At 35.8% G+C, this 20971-nt stretch overlaps 1 protein-coding gene across 2 annotated transcripts in view; it reads left to right on the forward strand.

The window, feature by feature from the left end:
* The first annotated feature begins 4002 nt into the window (after positions 1-4002).
* The window catches only part of LOC119492776 (protein yippee-like 1), a 39919-nt gene continuing 22950 nt past the window's right edge, over positions 4003-20971 (forward strand). Inside the window, exons 1-2 of one of the 2 annotated variants that reach the window (XM_037777510.1) lie at positions 4003-4408; positions 16624-16908. In XM_037777510.1, the coding sequence (XP_037633438.1) occupies positions 16792-16908 (117 nt within the window). In that variant the 5' untranslated portion in view covers positions 4003-4408; positions 16624-16791. Of the gene's footprint in view, positions 4409-8902; positions 9189-16623; positions 16909-20971 lie in introns of those variants that run through there. The other variant, XM_037777509.1, reaches the window with a different exon arrangement.

Raw genomic sequence — 20971 nt, forward strand, 5'->3', positions numbered from 1 at the left:
TAAAATGTGTACTTATGTCTTTGTCTGTTGCCTTTAAAAATGTAGTGAATTTAAAGGAGATTTGAAATATTTATTCTAATAGTATATCTATTTAGTTTTGGATCAAAGCATGTTGCAGTGAATACTATAAACACTATACATAAATAGTAATTACAAAGTCTATTGACACGTAAATAATCACAAAAAAGGTTCAAGGTTCATTTGTCATCTTACAACACAGGGTTGCACCATGAAATGTACCCTATAGCTCCTTCACGCTACACACATAATATACAAAGTTACTTATATACTTCTACACATATACTGTATATCTTTACACGTTTACAAGTGGCAATGAGGAAGTTGCAATAAATAATGAAATAGAAACATTGCACAAACGTGAGAAAATACAAGTACAAAATGCCTAAGAACATATAATACAATACTAAATGACATAATATTGTATTACAATACAATAATGAATCAACTCCAAAATTAATGAACTGCTTAAAAACAGTAAAGAAACAAAACATTGTATTTCTTTATCTGCAAAGCAACTAAAGTTATAAAATAAATGTAGTGGAGTAAAATGTACAATATTTGTCTCTAAAATGTAGTGGAATACAAGTATAAAGTAGCAGAAAATGGAAATACTCAAGTAAAATATCTCATATTTGTACATAATTACAGTATTTAAGTAAATGTTCTTGGTTACTTTCCACTACTGGAGAGGTTTGAAATGTTTCCTCCTGTGAGGACTTCTCTCTGTCATCTAATGATGCAATTTCGTGTTGTCTTATTTTTAGGAAGAATTGTCTTTAAAATGTATTAAATTTAGAGGAAAAATAAAAAAAAAATTAAAATATCTATTTAGTTTTGGATCAAAACATGGTGCAGTGAAAATGATAAATCATCAAGAGGAATCAGTCATGTTTTAACTTTTTAATGTCTAATTTTAACAAAAAATTAATATAATGCATTTAATAAATCCTCATGTTCAACAGATTGAATTATCTCACTCATACTGTGTTGTATTAAACTTCATGCCTCAGTGTCCTTCTGGGGGTGCTGTTGTATCAGCTAATAATATCTACTGCAGTCTGTCCTTTGTCCAGTCAGCAGTGTGATTCACTTTTTGTAGCCTACAAGCAATAAAAAGGTAAAAAATTAAATTAATTTCCTTTGATTTAAAAAAGTTGACATAATTGTGTTCTTTTTAAAAGAAGAGAATAATCCACATTTATTTCCCTGATAAAATATACGAACATTAATACAAATTTAAACCTATTTGCTTCTAAAACACTACAACATTTCTTTTTAAAAAGATGCAAGAAAAAGCAAAAACAAATGTTTTTAATATATATGTATATATGTATATATGTATATGTATATATATGTATGTATATGTATATATGTATATATGTATATGTATATGTATATATATGTATATGTATATATATGTATATGTATATGTATATATATGTATATGTATATATGTATATGTATATATATGTATATATATGTTATTATATATAAAATATTATAAATATATAATGTATATATATTATATCTTATATATTATATAAGATATTATATATATATTAAAATAAAATATATTATAAAAAGTCATTATTTTAACCCTGACATAAACATGTATAATAAAACTACAGTAAAGTTGACATAATTGTTCTTTTTAAAAGACGAGAATAACCCACATTTATTAACCTGATAAAAATATACGAACATTATACAAATTTAAACCTATTTGCTTCTCAAACACCGTACAATATTTTATATTATATATTATAATATTATATATATATATATACATATATATATATTATATGTATATATACATATTTATTTATTAAAATAAAATATATTATAAAAACTCATTATTTTAACCCTGACATAAACATGTATAGTAAAACTACAGTAAACACCAGAATTAAACCTCAATCAATTGTATTGATTTGTTTTGGTGGGGGTTTGTTTACTTGCTCTTCTTAACCACGTGCTTGCAATGCGGCCACGCATGCGCACTGGGTAGTATCAGCTTTTCCTGTTGGCACGCGTCTGTCTCGGTGGCGCGCACAGCCAAAAACAACCCTCAGCCACGCGAGCGCGCTCGTCCAGCGTGTTGATTGGCTGTTGAGATGTAGCCCCGCCCATCCTCGCAGCGGATTGGTCAGACGGAGATTCTACTTGTCGCTGATTGGACGCTATTTGTAGAAGCGGCTGTGTAGCTAGGCTACTGTTGCCTTCACGTACCTCTCCAAAAATCAACTTTAAGAGTTTTTAAAGATGAAGACATGTGCTTTCTGTTGTTTTGTTTGGATGAAGCAGCTTTAATGGATCCAACAGACTCTGTAACAAGTAATAGTGAAAGCAAAAACATAAAAAGTGGTGATTATTTACTTAATAAACAGCTGTTGACATGATTTCTGACTTCATTGTGACAAAGTAGGTTTAAGTTTCCAAGCTTAAAATATACATATTCAACTAACACTGGAAATAAATAATGAAAGTAGCCTAATACAACAAACTGTGTAGGCTGCTTTTGCTGTTTTGTTCTTTGTTTTTGTTCCATGTTGAATGTTTCCTCATAGGTCAACTCCATCCACTGAGGAAGAAAACCAGATGTGATTGAAAACTTCTATTACATGTAAGTTATTATTCTAACTTTTATGTTTTTGAGCTATAATGTTTGTATTTTAAAGTATATTCTGAATTGTTTGACTATAGATTGTTGCTGTTTATTGTCATCAATGTATTCCTGTGCATCATGTGTTAAATGTCTGGCTACAAACCAACTTTCCTTTGGGATAAAAATGTGGAATTTGTTCAGACATGTTCCATGTTGAATGTTTCCTCATACGCTCTTAAAACTACAGTATTTGTTTCACAAACACTGTATACAAAAATAAAATGAATACAATGAAAGTGGTGAAAATTAGGTTTAAGAAAAAATACGAAAAAAGTCAATATAATTTATATTTTCTAAAACAAAATTATACTATAAAAACGGTTGAATGTTTCCTCATACACTCTTAAAACTACGGTATTTGCTTCACCAACACTGTATATAAAAAAATACAATGAAAGTGGGATAAATTAGGTTTAAGAAAATGCCCAAAAAAAAGTAAATATAATTCATATTTTCTAAAATAAAATTATACTATAAAAACTGTTGAATGTTTCCTCATACGCTCTTAAAACTATGGTATTTGCTTCACCAACACTGTATAAAAAAAATAAAATTAATACAATAAAAGTGGTGAAAATTAGATTTAAGAAAATGCCCCAAAAAAGTAAATATAATTATATTTTCTAAAATAAAATGATACTATAAAAACTGTTGTGTGTTTCCTCAAACGGTCTTAAAACCACAGTTTTTGCTTTACAAATACTGTATATAAAAAAATAAATAAATAAAATGAAAATGGGGACAATTAGGTTTAAGAAAATACAAAAAAAGTAAATATAATTCATATTTTCTAAAATAAAATGATGCTATAAAAACTGTTTAATGTTTCCTCATACGCTCTTAAAACTACAGTATTTGCCTCACAAACACTATTAAAAAATAAATTAAAAAAAATACAATGATAAATACAACAAACTGTGTAGGCTACTTTTGCTGTTTTGTTCTTTGTTTTTGTTCCATGTTGAATGTTTCCTCATAGGTCAACTCCATCCACAGGAAGAAAACCAGATGTGGTTGAAAACTTCAGAAACAAGTAAGTTATTATTCTAACTTTTTAAGTTATAATGTTTTTATTTTAAAATATATTCTGAATTGTTTGACTATAGATTGTTGCTGTGTATTGTCATCAACGTATTCCTGTGATACAAACCAAGTTTCCTTTGGGATGTAAAAATGTTGAATTTGTTCAGACATGTTCCATGTTGTTGATCTTATGCGCTGAATTCTCTAATCTCCTATTCCCCGTAAAGGCAGCGCCTGCAGACCTAATAAAACACAGTTTGTGTTTTGCACAGAAATCAGCTCACACAGTTCACCTCAGTGAGACCATAAACACTTACAGACAGAGCGGACAGTCTTGTTGGACGTCTCCGGTGTCGTGGACGTGTTGGTGCATTATTCAGAGGAGCTCATTAGGATCTCAGTATAAGTAAAAGGCCTTAGCTCGGTTTAACGTCGGAGAGCTGAAAGGTATCGAGGTTAAACCTTTTCAGAGCTGCAAGCTGCTCCAACATGCACACACTCTTGGACTTCTTCATGGCCGGACCTGGACAGACTGCTGCTGCTACCTTGATGGGACGGTGAAAGGCGTCTTTTCTTTCTGTTTTTTATTTATGTTTTCTACTAAAACCCCTCAGAGAGTCCCGCAGCTGCAGCGGAGGAAGAGGTTCCTTCAGCGGGTTGTTTTGGTGTCCGAGGCGGGGAAGGAGAAGTGGTTTTGGGGTGAGTGCGTCTCCAGTGACCTGCTGGAGGACACGCAGAATAATCACCATTAGAACTGTCTTATAATAATTGCATAATATTCCTCTAGATAATTAATGTTCCTGTTGCACCAAAGGATTTGCATTTTTCATAGCCTATATTTATATTTTACACCTTAAATGTTTCATTGTTTGTTTTTTTCTGTTTGGGATGCATGCAGAGACACTAATGCATGAAAAACACAATAATAATAATAATGCATAATATTCCTCTAGATAATTAATGTTCCTGTTGCACCAAAGGATTTGCATTTTTCATAGCCTATATTTATATTTTACACCTTAAATGTTTCATTGTTTTTTTTTTCTGTTTGGGATGCATGCAGAGCCACTAATGCATGAAAAACACACAATAATAATAATAATGCATAATATTCCTTTAGATAGGAGCTATTTTGTTTGTTTCCTGTTGCATCAAAGGATTTGCGTGTGCATGTCAGAATAATCACTGTAATAACTGTAACAGCCTGCTGCCATGATATCCTCTTAGATACAGACTTAGGTCAGTTTAGAGCTCTTATTATACTTTATAGTTTATGTTTTTTTTCCTGTTGCACCAATTTGTATAGCCTATATTCATATTTTACACCTTAAATGTATTGTGTTTTCTTTCAGAGTTACTAATGCATGAAAAACACTTTAATATTCTGGTAACAATCTAATAATAATTGCATAATATTCCTTTAGATACTAGCTATTTAATGTTCCTGTTGCACCAAAGGATTTGCAATTTGTATAGCCTTTATTTATATTTTACATATTTTTTCTGTTTGGGATGCATGCAGAGCCACTAATGCATGAAAAACACTCCAATATTCTGGTAACAATCTTATAATAATTGCATAATATTCCTCTAGATAGTATTTAATGTTCCTGTTGCACCAATTTCTATAGCCTATATTCATATTTTACAGCTTAAATGTATTATGTTTTCTTTCAGAGTCACTAATGCATGAAAAACACTTTAATATTCAGGTAACAATCCTATAATAATTGCATAATATTCCTCTAGATAGTTAATGTTCCTGTTGCACCAAAGGATTTGCAATTTTTATAGCCTATATTTATATTTTACACCTTAAATGTGTAATTGTTTTTTTGTCTGTTTGGGATGCATGCAGAGTCACTAATGCATGAAAAAACACTTCAATATTCTGGTAACAATCTTATAATATTTGCATAATATTCATCTAGAAGTTTGGTATTTTGTCATATTTCTTTAATCCCCTGCTCCTCTAGGATGACAGCTCTGTAGGATGTTTATAACATTATAATAACATTAATTATTATAAGGTTGCTTCTTTCTTTAATGAGACACAATTTGATGCTTAGAGTTGCATTTAAGAACAAAAACAACCCAGCTGTGCAGCTCCTTCCAGCTTGTAATGTGCAGCTATCTCTCTGTTATGATCACCACCATCATCACCACCACCATCATCATCATCATCATCCTCATCTCCTCTTTGGCTGCAGATGTCGGTCAGTTTTTTGGGGGGGCTTATGAGGCCACGTGAACAGGAGACAAAAACACAGTGAAAGGGGGATGGATTTCATAACGCTCATGCGCTGCACAGCCAGCAGCTCATGAGGGAAGCTGCAGTGTGTTGTGTTTACATCCATATGGTGAAGCAACACATCTGAGGGTGTTGCAACATGACAGTGCTCGTGCTGCATTGTCAACATGCATGAAAGGCAGTTTTTAAAAATAAAAAAGCAGTGCATGAGTTGTTGTTGTTGTTGTTGTCTTGAAGCTGATGTCAGAATAGGAAGGGTAGGACGAGGGCAGGCTGCTGTTTGAGAGGAAGGAACCAGATTACTGTTTAATTTTAGACTATTTTTAGATTTAATGTCATCATTTGTGGCATTATATGTCAGATGTTGGATCTGCCCAATGTCAGGATGATGCAGTGCTGACACAAACAGTGCAGCAGTATGAGGAAGAGGAGGATGAGGAGGACGTGTTGGAGGAGGTGTGGGCGGACAGGCTGCTGTTTTTGTTTTTTAAATCTATAAAATATAATAAGAATCTCAGCTTTGTCTCACAAGTCAGAGTCTAAAGAGGAATCTATTGATCTGTTTCTAAAAATAACTAATAGGAGCAAGCTTGTTTTTAGCTCAGAGAGCTGTGTGGATGTTTTTCAGGAATAATCATCCCATAATATTCCTTTTTTTTATTATAGGTGCTCAGTTCAGTTATGACTTTCTGGTGTTTCTGCTCCCATTTGGTGTCGAGATAATATCACATTGCATGTTTTTGCTGTGTTTGACATCCTTATAAAACATGTCAGGATGCTTTTTCTTTAAGGATTTTAACCCACAATGCCAATCATTTCTATATTAATCAGTCCACAGAATGAATAATATATAAATATCTATCATGCAGTTGGTAATTTGAGTGAAAAAATGTGCCAAAAACATGCAGAAACCAAATATGCCTGTGCCTTTAGTTCCCACAGAGAGCTGCAGGTGGAAAACAGAGCATGACAAACAGAAAGTCTTATTTTTCATATGAGAGAAAGAAGAGGAATCAGATTCATATTCTCATCTTGTATTTATTTACACATCCGGGTATCTGCTCGCTCCCTCCCCCTCTCAGTGGCGCGTTCAGGCCACATGGGAAATAAGCGCTTCAGCAATAACAAAGCCATAACTTTCACAGCTTTGGGGTTTTTTTTCTGACACTAAAATATAAGAGGTAATTTGTTGTTTGTGATAAATAATTCTAAAATGTGTCACACTTTAGACACAGACACGATATATGTGTTGCAATAGAGTTCATGTTTAAATATTACAGGCGACATATAAATGTGTTGTGAACATCCTCCACTTAAAACTTCTTCATTAGAGAAGGGTTTAGGTTGCCCAAAGTCAACAACTTGAAGCCTGAAGCGAAACACATGGAAGGAAAAGACTCAAAGGATCTTTTATTTCTTGAAAGCATACAAAAGCGGCACTATTAAGGTGTTTTACAAGGCCCAAACTGAGCAAAAAAACATCAATCCAAACCAAAAAAAGAGCTAGTTACAATAAGAATAACTTTACTTTAAGATGAGGTGAAGTTTATTGATTCTATGCGTGGAAACTGAAGTGTTACAGCAGCAAAAGAAAGTAGAAGAACACATGCATAGTATAGATAAGTAACCTTAAATACTTGAATACGATACATTAACGTCATGAGCATCTACTATATACAACAGGCACGCTACACACATACAACATATGTACAAATATTTGAATTATAAAAGAATAGAAATTAAATAAAACAATATATACAATTACTTATATACATATACTGTATATGTGTACATGTGTGCACAAGTGGAAATAAGGAAGTTGCAATAGATAATTAAATAGAAAAATTTGCACAAAAAAAGTTATAAAAACAACTAGAACATGCGTAAGAACATATACAATAATAACAAATTAACTCCAAAATTAATGAAAACATTTTATTTCCACCTGGCTGCTACTCTCAAACCTGATTTCCATCTTTCCCACGGGAGCCTGTTAAGGTGTTTTACAAGGCTCAAACTGAGTGAAAAACATCAATCTAAACTAAAAAAATAGCTATATACAATAAGAATAACTTAAATTTTAAGATGAGGTGAAGTTTACTGATTCATGCGTGGGAACTGAAGTGTCACAGCAGCAAAGTAAAGTAGAAGAACAGATGCACAGTATAGATAAGTAACCTTAAATACTTTAATGCGATACATTTACGTCATGAGAATCTACTATACAGTATATAACAGGGTTGCACAATGAAATTCAAGAGTTTTATTTGCCATTGTCACCTATAAGTACATTGGAATTCTGAGCAGTTTACACCGAGTCTGCTTTAAGAAAAGAAAAAAGGTAGAAAAGGCACAAGGTAATTACAGTACAAAATAAGTAGCACATTCAATTCAACACAATAAATAAATAAATAAATTATTAAAATATAAAACGCCCTCAGTGTAGTCAATAAATAAACTAAACTACCTTCTGCATAGGAACGATACCCCCACAATACAAATATACAGTATATGCTCCATGACCATGTTAAAAGAACTTGTAACTCTCATAAAAAACATTTTAAAAAATAAATAATTAATATATATCAGATAATTACACAGTGGAAGGCAGCATATTGCACAGCATTACAGTCCACAATGAAAACAATATATACAATTACTTATATACATATACTGTATATGTGCACAAGTAGAGATGAGGAAGTTGCAATAAATAATTTTAAAAAATGCATAAAGGGAGAAAAACAGGTAGAACATGCGTAAGAACATATACAATAATAAATTAACTCCAAAATTAATGGCAAAAAAATAAAAGTAAAAAAAATAACATTTCATTTCCACCTGGTTGCTACTCTCAAACCTGGTTTCCATCTTTCCCACGGGATCCTGAAGGCATCGCGGCCTCCCATTGGCCAGCCCCGCCTGTCAATCACAGCTCCATCTCCCTCCCACGTGGTGACGTCCCCGTACCAAAGTAACCAGGCCAGTCCATTACGCACACAAAAGACACAACAAAAGCTCGTGTTGGGGAAAAAATGAGATCCGTCAGCACCAAAAGGACACAACAATAAGTTCCCATCTGGCAGCATCACACATGGACCAGAGGCTGGGAGGACGACAATCAGTTATTTAACTTAGAAATAACAACAACAACAAGAATAACAACTGGAAAAAAACATCTCTGTTGTTTCTGCTGCTGGCAGTTCTGCTGCTCAGATGACCCAGGTGGTGAGTACCAGACTCATGTTTACCTCTCAGGTTCTGGTGCTGCTTCTGGTTCTGCAGGATTCACAGACTGCTGCAGGAAAAACAAGCGTTGCACTGTTGCTCTGTTGCTCTGGAGCTCTGGAGCTGCGTCGTGGCTCTTTGTTGTGGATCAACACATTTCATTATAAGGAAGGAGGAGGGGGAGGATGCAAAAAGCCTGTCATGTCAACATTAACTTATTTAGGATATAAAAATGGTGATAAAAACGCATGTTAGGTGTTGAATGTGTTGTTTTTTTGGTGGTGAGTGGAGAGAGTCTTTTGTCTTGGACACTTCTTCCTGTTAGTGGTTACCAGAGACGCACAGTGTTGCTGCTGCCTCTTTGTTTTCACTTTGCTCTGTTGCAATATCAGCTGTCTTACCTGCACATTTCTGTTGTTTATTCTTAAAAAAAGTCGTTCAAATGAAAATAAAATAAGCTGTTGCCATGTGAGGAGGAAGGAAACAAAAGAAGCACACATTCTAGGAGCAGGAAATCATTTTGTAGGATTAAAGGCATCTTTTTTAAGTGTTTTCCAGCTGTTGTTGTTGTTAAAAGAAAAAAGCAGAAAATGCTAAAATAAGATTAGAAAAGTGAACACAAATAAGACCCTCTTTGTTTTCACTTTGCTCTGTTTCAATGTTACCTGCAACTCACATCTCCTTTTCTTTTAAATGTTCTTCTGTTTATCCTTAAAAATAAAAACAAAGAGCTGTTGCCATGTGATGAGGAAGACTGAGACAAAAGAAGCTCACATTCTAGTAGCAGGAAATCAATTTTGTAGGATTAAAGGCATCTTTTTGAAGTGTTTTCCAGCTGTTATAGTTAAAAGAAATATGCAGAAAATGCTAAAAAGTGAACACAAATAAGACCATGTGCTGTCAGACACCCTGAAGTGCAGCAACTTGGCTTCACAGGGGATCAACACATTTCATTATAAGGAGGAGGAGGGGGGAGGATTGCAAAAAGCCTGTCATGTCAAGATGAACTTATTTAGGATATAAAAATGATGATAGAAATGCATGTTAGGTGTTAAATATGTTGTTTTTGGGGTGAGTGGAGATAGCCTTTTGTCTTGGACACTTCTTCCTGTTACCAGAGACGCACAGTGTTGCTGCTGCACTCTTTGTTTTCACTATTCTCTGTTTCAATATCAGCTGTGTTACCTACATCTCATCTCCTTTTTTTTAAATTTCTTTTGTTTATGCTTAAAAAAACGTTGTTTAAATACAAATAAAATAAGCTGTTGCCATGTGATGAGGAAGGAAACAAAAGAAGCTCACATTCTAGTAGCAGGAAATCATTTTGTAGGATTAAAGGCATCTTTTTGAAGTGTTTTCCAGCTGTTATAGTTCAAAGAAATATGCAGAAAATGCTAAAATAAGATTAGAAAAGTGAACAGTATAAGACCATGTGCTGTCAGAGACCCTGAAGTGCAGCAACTTGGCTTCACAGGGGATCAAAACAAACAAAGAACCAGCTTCCACAGACGCTCACTTTGTCCTTATTTGGCATTTATGAAGAAAAAAAAAAAAAGGGAAGGTGTATGTTGTGTCATGTTGTCAGCAGGCTATTGTCTCTGTGTGAGTGTGTGTGTGTGATGCACTGCACAAAGCTGATATAATCACTGATGGTGATGGTGCTCAAGTGTGACACACTCACAAAGCTCTTGTCTGTGTCTGTGTCTGTGTGTGTGTGTGTGTGTGTGTGTGTGTGTGTGTGTGTGTGTGTTTACCTTTCCCCGTGCACGTGCAGCCGGGGTTAAACTGGGCTAATTCAGAAAGGGGATTTTGTCCTTTTCATGCAGGGATTATGCCTCAGGCACCTGTGCAGATTATACAGTATATGTAGAGTATGTAAATACAGCTCGTCTGGAGGCCACCGGGTCAGCCTGCCAGTTTTCACCTTGTTTTCTACCTTCAATGTGAGTTTATATATATATATATACAGTGTGTTTGAGTGTGTGTATGTGTGTGTGTGTGTGTGTTTGCAGAGCAGCCACGCTTCACGTCAGGTCACGGCTGCTTCCTGTTGAGTTGCGGAAGCTCCTTTGTTTTCTCGTCTGGCTGCTGGCTTCTGTCTCGGCGCTGCTGCTCTTCCTGTTGCAGCACATTGAGCTCAACTGGAAACTTCTGGAGTCCTGTTGTCATTGTGTTCTCACTCTCTGGGATGCCTCAGGGTTATTGTTGTTGTTGTTGTTGTTTGTTGGGCTGCGTTGGTGGTTAGAAGGACTGTTGAGCCGTGGGCTGTGAGAGACAGTATATTTTTAAGACAAAGATAGTTTTTTTAAAGACAATAGTTCCTAATGTCAACACGTTATCTTTGACAGCGTCTGTCTTTTGTTATGTTTTAAAATACTCTTTCTAAAGAAGTATCAGGCAGAAAGCAGTGGTGGAATGTAACTACGTACATTTACTCAAGTACAATTTTGAGGTACTCGGAGTTTACTTATTAGTATTTCCATTTTATGCTACTTTATACTTCGACTCCACTCCCAGGCAGATAATGAACTTTTTACTCCACTACATTTGACAGCTTTAGTTACTTTGCAGATTTAGTTTGCTAATACAAAATTAGGGCTGTCAATCGATTAAAATATTGAATCGCGATTAAACACGATTGTCCATAGTTAATCCCGATTAATCGCAAATGAATCACATTTTTTATCTGTTCAAAATGTACCTTAAAGGAAGATTTAGCAAGTATTTAATACTCTTATCAACATGGGAGTGGGCAAATATGCTGCTTTATGCCAATATATGTATATATGTATTACTGGTAATCAATTAACAACACAAAAAAATGACATATCTATAACTAATTTATAATTTAATATACATTTTTTTTATATATATATATATATATGTATATGTGTGTATATATGTGCTGACTTGACTATGACTTGTCCCCAAACTGCATGTGATTATCATAAAGTGGGCATGTCTGTAAAGGGGAGACTCGTGGGTACCCATAGAACCCATTTACATTCACATATCTTGAGGTCAGAGGTCAAGGGACCCCTTTGAAAATGGTCATGACAGTTTTTCCTCGCCAAAATGTAGCGTAAGTTTGGAGCGTCATTTAACCATAGTAGTCGTTATGCAGCCGAAAGCCCCTTGCCAGTGGTTGTTATTATATATTATATTATTTGATCATTATTAGTGATGCATTAGTATTGTTTTAATGTTGCTGTGTAGCTTTTGCTAAACTGTGGCCACAGGTTGTAATTACAGGATAATAGTAAATGCTAAACAGGAAGTGCAACAGGAGCTAAAGCAGAGGAGTGTCATAAAGTCAGCAAAGGGACTCAGTAATGTTAATTACTCAACTATATTTCTAAAGTGTGCTAAAGATAGCTAACATTTATCCACCTAAAGCTAGTTGTCATAGCAGAGAGGTTGGTGGTGAATTCAACTTTGTGTGTGCAACGTTGTTGTTTAGGTTGACTCTCACGGCTCTCATCCACCTTGTTCCCAGCAGCATCAGGTCGCTGTTTAATAGTATAAAATCTCTTCCTTTCAAAGGTCTTTATATTAAATGTCAATAATCAGAAGAACAGTCACTATACAGGGAAAGTTATTTTTAGTTTTTCTGAACAACACTCCCCCGTGACACAACACATCAATCATACAACAACATTCACACAGACAACCACAGCTGACCACAGGAGACAGAACTGATTCTCATCATGGGTACATCAAATACAAATAGTAGGAAAAATACAAGGAGAATATCCATAAATAAGTCAGGAAATAATAATAATAACAAAAATTAAATAAACAAAAATTATAAAATAGATTAAAAATGAATAGAGAAAAAAGAAGAGGAGATGAAAAATGTAAAAATAATCTCTTAAAGCCCAAAGCAGACGGACAACGTTAGAAACTCTCTGGTGAATAAAGTCGAGCATTTAGCAGTTAAAGAGATGGATTATGTTTCTCAGGAGTCGGTGGAAACTTTATAAGGCCGTAATATGTCTGGTTTTGTGTCTGTAGCTTGTTCTGTGTTATTTTATACTTTTATAGATTACTGACAAGCTGATAATAAGATAGTACAAATGTAAACAAGAGAATGATTTAAGACTAATGCACAGGGGAAATAAAAAACTAATAATAAAATAGATAATAAAATAGACTATAACAAATAAAATAGATAAACAAGATACAACACAACAGTAACAAACTGTTGAAAAGTAAAAGGCCTATGTTCTCTGAAGGGACCTGTGTAACCTCAAACCTCAGTGTGCACTTAAAGACACCAGACATCCATCATCTCCGTGTTTACAGGAACAACACTTGTGTAAAATATTTGTTTTGACAGCTGAGCCTTTTAGTTCCCACTCGGTGTAAACCACGGACACAAACAAAACGATTAATAATGATAATTCAATAGACAAGATAAATAAAAAGGGTCATAAAAGCCAGCGTGGAAGCAGCAGGGTGTAAATACGGAGGGAGATAAAACGGGATTATTTAAATAGAAATGGGTCAAATAAAACAAAGCTGTTCTGTTTGACGATGTGGATGCTAAACTTAAAAGTTGTATGTTATTTTATTTTAAGAGTAAGGAATGTCTTATCATTTAGAATGAATCGCGGTGAGTCTCCAGGTTAAATATGCATATTGTTTGGTATCAGTGTGAGCATGAATGTCATGTTTGATCAGCTGGAATCTAAAGTACAGTAGGAGGTGGAACAGGTCTTTATTCTGGTGCATATTTGGCGTTGTTGTTGTTGTTCACCTGCAGAGACGTTTAAGTCCACCTGAGTCCCTCGTTCATTGTGTCTTGGCTGCATCGTCTCATCGTCTATTCTAGTCCGTCCTGCAGATGAACTGAACTGGTATGCATTCGGTTCTGCAGAGCTGAATCTCCTGCAGGCGTGTTGAATTCATCTCAGCCATGAAAACATGAGGAAGCTTCTCTAGAGAGATTGTTTGTGATGCTATGTGATGCCTTTATTGTTTGTTTGTTTTTAACTTTTTCAAGTATATTTCCATTTTATTACAACTTGGATCATGTTTTTGTAGTTTTAGTTTCTGTTTGTTATGATAACATTGTGCTCACCAAAGTGACTGCTGAACTCAAGTGGTGGAATTTAACTAAATATTTACTCAAGTGCTGTACTTAAAAGTACAAGTCTGAGATACTTGTACTTTACTATTCGAGTATTTCCATTTTATGCAACTTTATACTTCTACTCCACTACATTTATTTAATAACATTTGTTACAAGTTACTTTGCAGATTCAGATTATTAATTCGAAATATAATTCAACCAATAAATTATGATATATTATTATAGGTTATTACACGGCTTTGGTGAATATTAGATTCTGATTGGTCAATCACGGTGTTCTACGGTCTGTTATCTCTTTATAACAGACCGTTGCTATGTATAACAGACCGTTGCTATGTACAACAGACCGTTGCTATGTATAATAGACCGTTGCTATGGACACAGTTCTGATGTCGGACTGTTTTTGTGTCAAATTATTGATTTCTTAAGTAAGTAGCCATGTAATAAGCGGGATAATGTACAGCCAGCGGGTCATTGTTGTGAAATAAATCCTTTCATGGCGATGAGAGACCATGAGAGTGCCATATCGCCCTGTCGGGGTTTATTCCACAATAATGACCGGCTCGCTCGCTGTACATTATCCCTTACAGGTTATTCTGAAATGGGCCATACTGCATAATAAGTACGTTTACTTTTTGTACTTTAAGTATATTTTAATGCTAATACTTTTGCACTTTTACTTAAGTAAGACTTTGAATGCAGGACTTTTGCTTGTAACAGAGTATTTTTACACTGTCGTATTACAACCTTTTCTTATGTAAAGTTCAGAGTTCTTCTTCCAACACTGCAGAGATCTGGGAATGAGGTCACTAAAAAGAAGTCCAACAGGGCAAGAAACAAACACGATCAATCAGCTGATCTGACAGGTTGTAAACAAACCCAGAGGTTAGAAGAAAATGAAGGCAAACAGTAAAGTTATTACTCAAACTGTCTGTTGAAAACATCAGTTACAGACTTCCTGCTTCAGCTTCGACCTGCTGAACTTTTCCTGCAGTTTTCCTGCAATGGGAAGTTATTAGCATCATGTCAGACGCTCTCACACTCCAAACAAAGAGCTTTAGATCAACTGTTGGATGTTTATAATCCGTCCGTCTAAACAGTCGTGTTTCTTTCCCCCATCGACTTTGTTGTAGAGTACAATCCCTTAATCATAATCAATAGAAATGATTGCCAAAACCTCACAGATAAGACCAAAATAGATGGATGGACTTTATTGATCCCAGATTGGGAAATGATTGTGTTACAGTGGCAGGTTATCCAACAGTGCACAGGAACAGTAAATAAAATGTACATATCAACACCTGAGAAATATATATCTATAGAATACACAATATAAAGAATATTAGAATAAACGATAAATATATCAGATTACTACAACTAGCATAAGAAATCTAAAATATAAACATACAATTACATACTATTTATACTAGCAAAGTTTGCAAGGTGTTTTGTTTTATAAAATAAGTTAATTAATTAATCAATCAATAATAAATAAAAAAAAAGAAAAATTAATAAAATAAAATAATGAATAAATAAATAAATAAAAATCAATGAATAAATATAAATATATTCTGGTTTATAAAATAAACCTGGTACATGTAAATTAATAACTTGCTGTTACCAAAACAATTTAAAAACATATTTAACTACTGGAAAAAAACTGATTTCTCTATGTAATGTTTCCAATATTTCCTCTTTATTTTGACTGACAGGAGTTACAGTTCAAGATTAGATTTTTCTTGTTATATCTAATGCAATAATAATTGTGAATGAACATAAGAATAGAACTCAAAATTGCGTCTTTTGATAGATACAATAATATATAGATGCCAATAACTAAAAACATGACTATTAGACATTAATTGAAGTTGTTTCTTGCAGTTAAAACAAAGTCTGTAAAACAAATTTAAGACATTTTAAAGAAACAAATTGTCCTTTTTTAGGGGTTTTGTGAATAATACATGATTTTATTGACATGCAAACAAACAAAAACACATAACATTTATCTCAGAAGCTGTAATAATCTCATCCTGCTTGTATCGGCCCAGTGAGACAGAACAGATAAGGACATAAAATAAGAAAATACAGTTTGTGATCAAGTGAAACATGTCGTGTGGCGTTTGTTTGACGTGTCATAATATTGAGTTACATCACAGCCATGTTGGTCGTCGACAACATGTGATCGTAATCACATAATAGATTATTGTAATCAAATGATTGCTCGAGCAAATGAGCTGAGTTTATATTGGAAATGCAATCAAGATCATGAGCTCTAAAAATAGGAAGTACGGGACTCGTCTCTCACCACATCTCCTCTCTTTTTCCTTTTTCGCCCCGCAGGTTTGATTTTCTCCCGTGGCGTCTGTGTGGAGCGTGCCACACACCCACTCCACAACAACGACGGCTTTTGCTTGCATCTTCCAGTGTTTCTTCTGTCAGCAAGTCCAACAGAGCTGCAACTCTTCCAGTGCCAGCCCTGACACCAGCGAAGAGCCCTGCCAAACTGACATGGTGAAGATGACCAAGTCAAAGACCTTCCAGGCTTACTTGCCGAGCTGCCACCGCACCTACAGCTGCATCCACTGCCGGGCGCACCTGGCCAACCACGACGAGCTCATCTCAAAGGTACAGCAGCTCCACTCCTCCCTGTCCTCCACTTGAGTCACCCTGCAGCATTTCACATGACCTGCTCATGCTGTCAGAGCTACCATAGAGCCACACTGTCACTAACCACACGTAACTCCAAGGCCAAGGGCTTTGGAAGGAGGTTATGTTTTCACCGGTGTTGGTTTGTTTGTCTGTCTGTCCTTCTGTTAGCAGGATTACTCCAAAAGTTTGGGATGGATTTGAATGAAATTTTTGCAAGGGGTGGGGTGTAGCACAATGAACAATCCATTAGACTTTGGTGGCGATCTGGATCATGATCCGGGTTCAGGAGTTTTTTTAAGAATTCCCGATCAGCCTGAGCATTAAGACCACAGGGTATAACACATGCACAGTGTAACTGATGACGCGTTGATGACGCGTGACCTCGCCTTCTTCCTCCTTCTTTGAGCAGAGAGATAAATGTGTGGATGTGTGCCGAGAATCCGAGGTGCGGGAGCTGCTGGCCGTCCGCGGTGAGAAAGAAAAAAGCTGTAGATGAGGGGATGAGAGACAACGTAGTGTAACGTTATACAGACTTAACAAGGCTGCTGAATGAGAGAGGCATCCGCCGATACGTTACACGGAAACACACCGTGTAAACAATAAGCCGACCACCTCACGGTACCGCCAGCTGTGAGCTGTGATCTGTTTTTAAAGTCACGCACCTTGGCGGAGGTCTGCGCTCTCCGAGTGCCATTCTAGTTTACAATGACTTTATCGTGGGGTTGTTTATTTAAAAAGAGTTTGATGACACTGAACCTTGTCATAAATGTGTCGTAAAACCAAAACAATGAGTTAAAAGAAGCTAAAAAGCTAATTAGAGCTGCACATTTGGCAGATAAGTTCCTGAGTTTGGTCTACCAGCTTCTCCTTTTACATCACATATAGACGTTTGATTCAATGTTAGTGAAATGATGAAACGTTTTTTGGCAATTAGATCCAGTTCTTCATTATTCAAATCAAACAAGTGATAAATCTGCGGACTCGTCTGGATAATCTGCGTCTCTTTAATCACCTCCTGGATGACATTATGAGCATTATGATGATAAAGTTAGTTTGACGGCGTCCTTGTAATATTTTGGAAATGAATAAATCCGTGCTGGTCTAACCTGAGACGTCTCAGCAGTGATTGAATGTTGTCCTCTGGTATTAGTTGAGGCAAATGTCACTTTGGGTTTGACAGCGGTGTCATTTGATTTGATGCTCTCCCGCCTTATTGCATCTCCGCTGCTCGTGTACCTGTCTGCTCCTGCATCTGTATTTTATTTCTGCTGATAAATTCTCAGCGAGGCTTCGATGACAGCCGCCGCCGGTGTTTTTACTGAAGTCGGTTTCTGTGGTCAAGTGTTGCTGCCTCGGCTATTTATGTTTCTTTTGCTGAAACTGAAAGCGCTGCCGCTGCGGCTGACTGAGGTTTACTCTAAAAATATGAGATGAAAAATCAACACAATCAGGCGTCAGATCTGCTTCACTGCCCTCATGTTCTCTATGAACTCACACTGAACTGTTGTTGTTTGTGTTGTGTCCTCCCTGTGATAAAGATACTCAGTGCTGATGAATTTATGGCTCAAAGGTGTCATAAGAGACACAATTAAATTAATCTATTCTAATCTATTAATTTATGGATTATTTTTTGTAGGGCTGCCCCGACAATCAGTCGTTTTGGACTAAGATTTCTGTAATCGACTAGTCATGTTTTTATGCTTTTCTCATGCTGAATGACTTATTTCCAAGAAACGTATGAGCACATCTCTGGTAAACACAAGACTGAAAGTGATGCTGTTGTGAAATTCTGTGGAGAAACTTAGTTTTACAGATCTGTCGATTAAATCAACTAATAGATTAGTCGAAAAAGTGTTAGTTGACTAAGAATTTCTACTTTTTGGATTAAATGATTTTGATCTTTTAGTCTGAAAATGTTAGACAATAAGGACAAATGCCTTTTGCAGGTTCTAAGAGCCCAGCGTGTTGTCTTCAAATTGCTTAAAAGACGCAAAAGGATTTAGTTTATAATGATATAAAATGGAGAAAAAACTGCAATTAGTCACAAAAGATAGGCTGAAACGTTTATTAAAATTCTTTATTCATTTTATGTTAATTGACTAAACATAACGAAAAGGTGTAGTTTTTGACAGATACATTTTGACTTAAATTAACTGTCCAAAAAGAGAGATTGGACACAAATTAGCCGACAGTTCTGAGTCAAAACATTATCTGACTTTATATTATGGCTGTCAATCGATTAAAATATTTAATGATGATGATGCTCCAATCATAACATGGCAAACTGCAGCCCTATGACTTGACTATGACTTGCCCCAAACGGCATGTGATTATCATAAAGTGGGCATGTCTGTAAAGGGGAGACTCGTGGGTACCCATAGAACCCATTTTCATTCACATATCTGGAGGTCAGAGGTCAAGGGACCCCTTTGAAAATGGCCATGACAGTTTTTCCTCACCAAAATTTAGCGTAAGTTTGCAGCGTTATTTATCCTCCTTCTCTACAAGCTAGTATGACATGGTTGGCACCAATGGATTCATTAGGTTTTCTAGTTTCATATGATACCATAATTTCACTCTAGCTTTAAAACTGAGCCTGCTACAACCTCCGAAAGATCAATTGCGTTAATGTGTTAAAAAAATTAGTGGCATATAAACGACTTTGCGTTAAAGTGTTAGCTATTATCATCTTAACTTTGCCAGCCCTAATTTATATAATCAATAGATTTGTGCAATCTAATCTTAACGTTTGGGGAAATGATTTTCATCATCACCTGCTCCTGCTGAGCATTTTAAAATAAGTGTTTGTGCTCTTCTGCCTTCACAGGAATAACGTTGTGTGAGTTGTTTAATGCATGTTTCTGTCAGACTGCGAGACTGCAACCTGAAGGGAATCCAAATAACAGTTTTATTATAAGTGTCAGAAAGATGTCTGGAGTTCTTCTCAAATTAATATTCAAGGAAAATGTCTTAAAGATGCGCCAGAAAAGATTTTCAGTATTATTGTGAACGTGTCATCTTGACATTGAGCTCTGAGTTAAAAGGTCTTTTCAAACACTCAGAAAGTCTCAAGTGCAACATGAATGTGTGTTTCAGCCTTTAAGTGCTAACAAATTATCAATCCTAGCAGAGACAAGAACAAAACAAACTCATTCTACAGTCTGATCACACAGTAGGATGCTGAAGATTCAGCCCATTTCACCCCAAAATGAGACAGTACTGCCGGGTCCGGTCATTTATCCGCCCACGGACGGTGACGAATCTGAGCCTGAGTGAAATACAAACGGCTCTGAGTCACATCCTCTGGTTTCTTTTAGCTGTGCGGCATACAAGATGAATTTGTTGTATGATGTCTGGGTATTGAAGTCCACATTGTCCAAACAGTTGCTGACATTTGGAGCCACAAACATGCACAGCTGCTGCTCTGACCGTAAATCGACAGCTGCTGAGCAAAGAGTGAGTAAAGTTTATAAACTCAATCAGATGAAGCGGACTGAGGCAGTGACCTTTATGTGTTAAAATAAGATGGTGACCGAGTGCTCCCCGTGCGTCGCACTCTCACCGTGCACTAAGCTGATTATTCAAATGGCAAAGATGATCAATCGGTGCACTCGCCACCTCTCCATGTCAGAATCCATTTGCCTCCTGCGGCTCGGAGACTTGGAAGCTCGCCGCTTGTTAGCGCGAGGAGGAAGACGAGCCGGGTAAACAGCTCTACCACCAGACTGTGTTGGTCCTTTCTGCAGGATCAGAGGCCTCAAGATGCTCATTTTGGAGTTGTGAAGTCTGCACAACGACGGATCGCACCGGCTTTTAATTGTTAAAGAGCGTTGTAAATCACGCTTGACGAGCCTTTTGGCCAAAAGAGAGCGACTATCCTCGTTTATCTGCACCTCACTTAACCTGTCAGATACGTGGATTAATTGTCACGCAGCAGCGACTGTGTGACAAGGCAGATGACGTTTTATTGGCTCCTGTGCAGGAAGTTAAATAGTTTCTGCAGCAGGTTTTAACTGGATGCAGAAACAGAATAAATAAG

Source organism: Sebastes umbrosus, chromosome 8 (assembly GCF_015220745.1).
Source record: "Sebastes umbrosus isolate fSebUmb1 chromosome 8, fSebUmb1.pri, whole genome shotgun sequence".
NCBI classification, from domain to species: Eukaryota; Metazoa; Chordata; class Actinopteri; order Perciformes; family Sebastidae; genus Sebastes; species Sebastes umbrosus.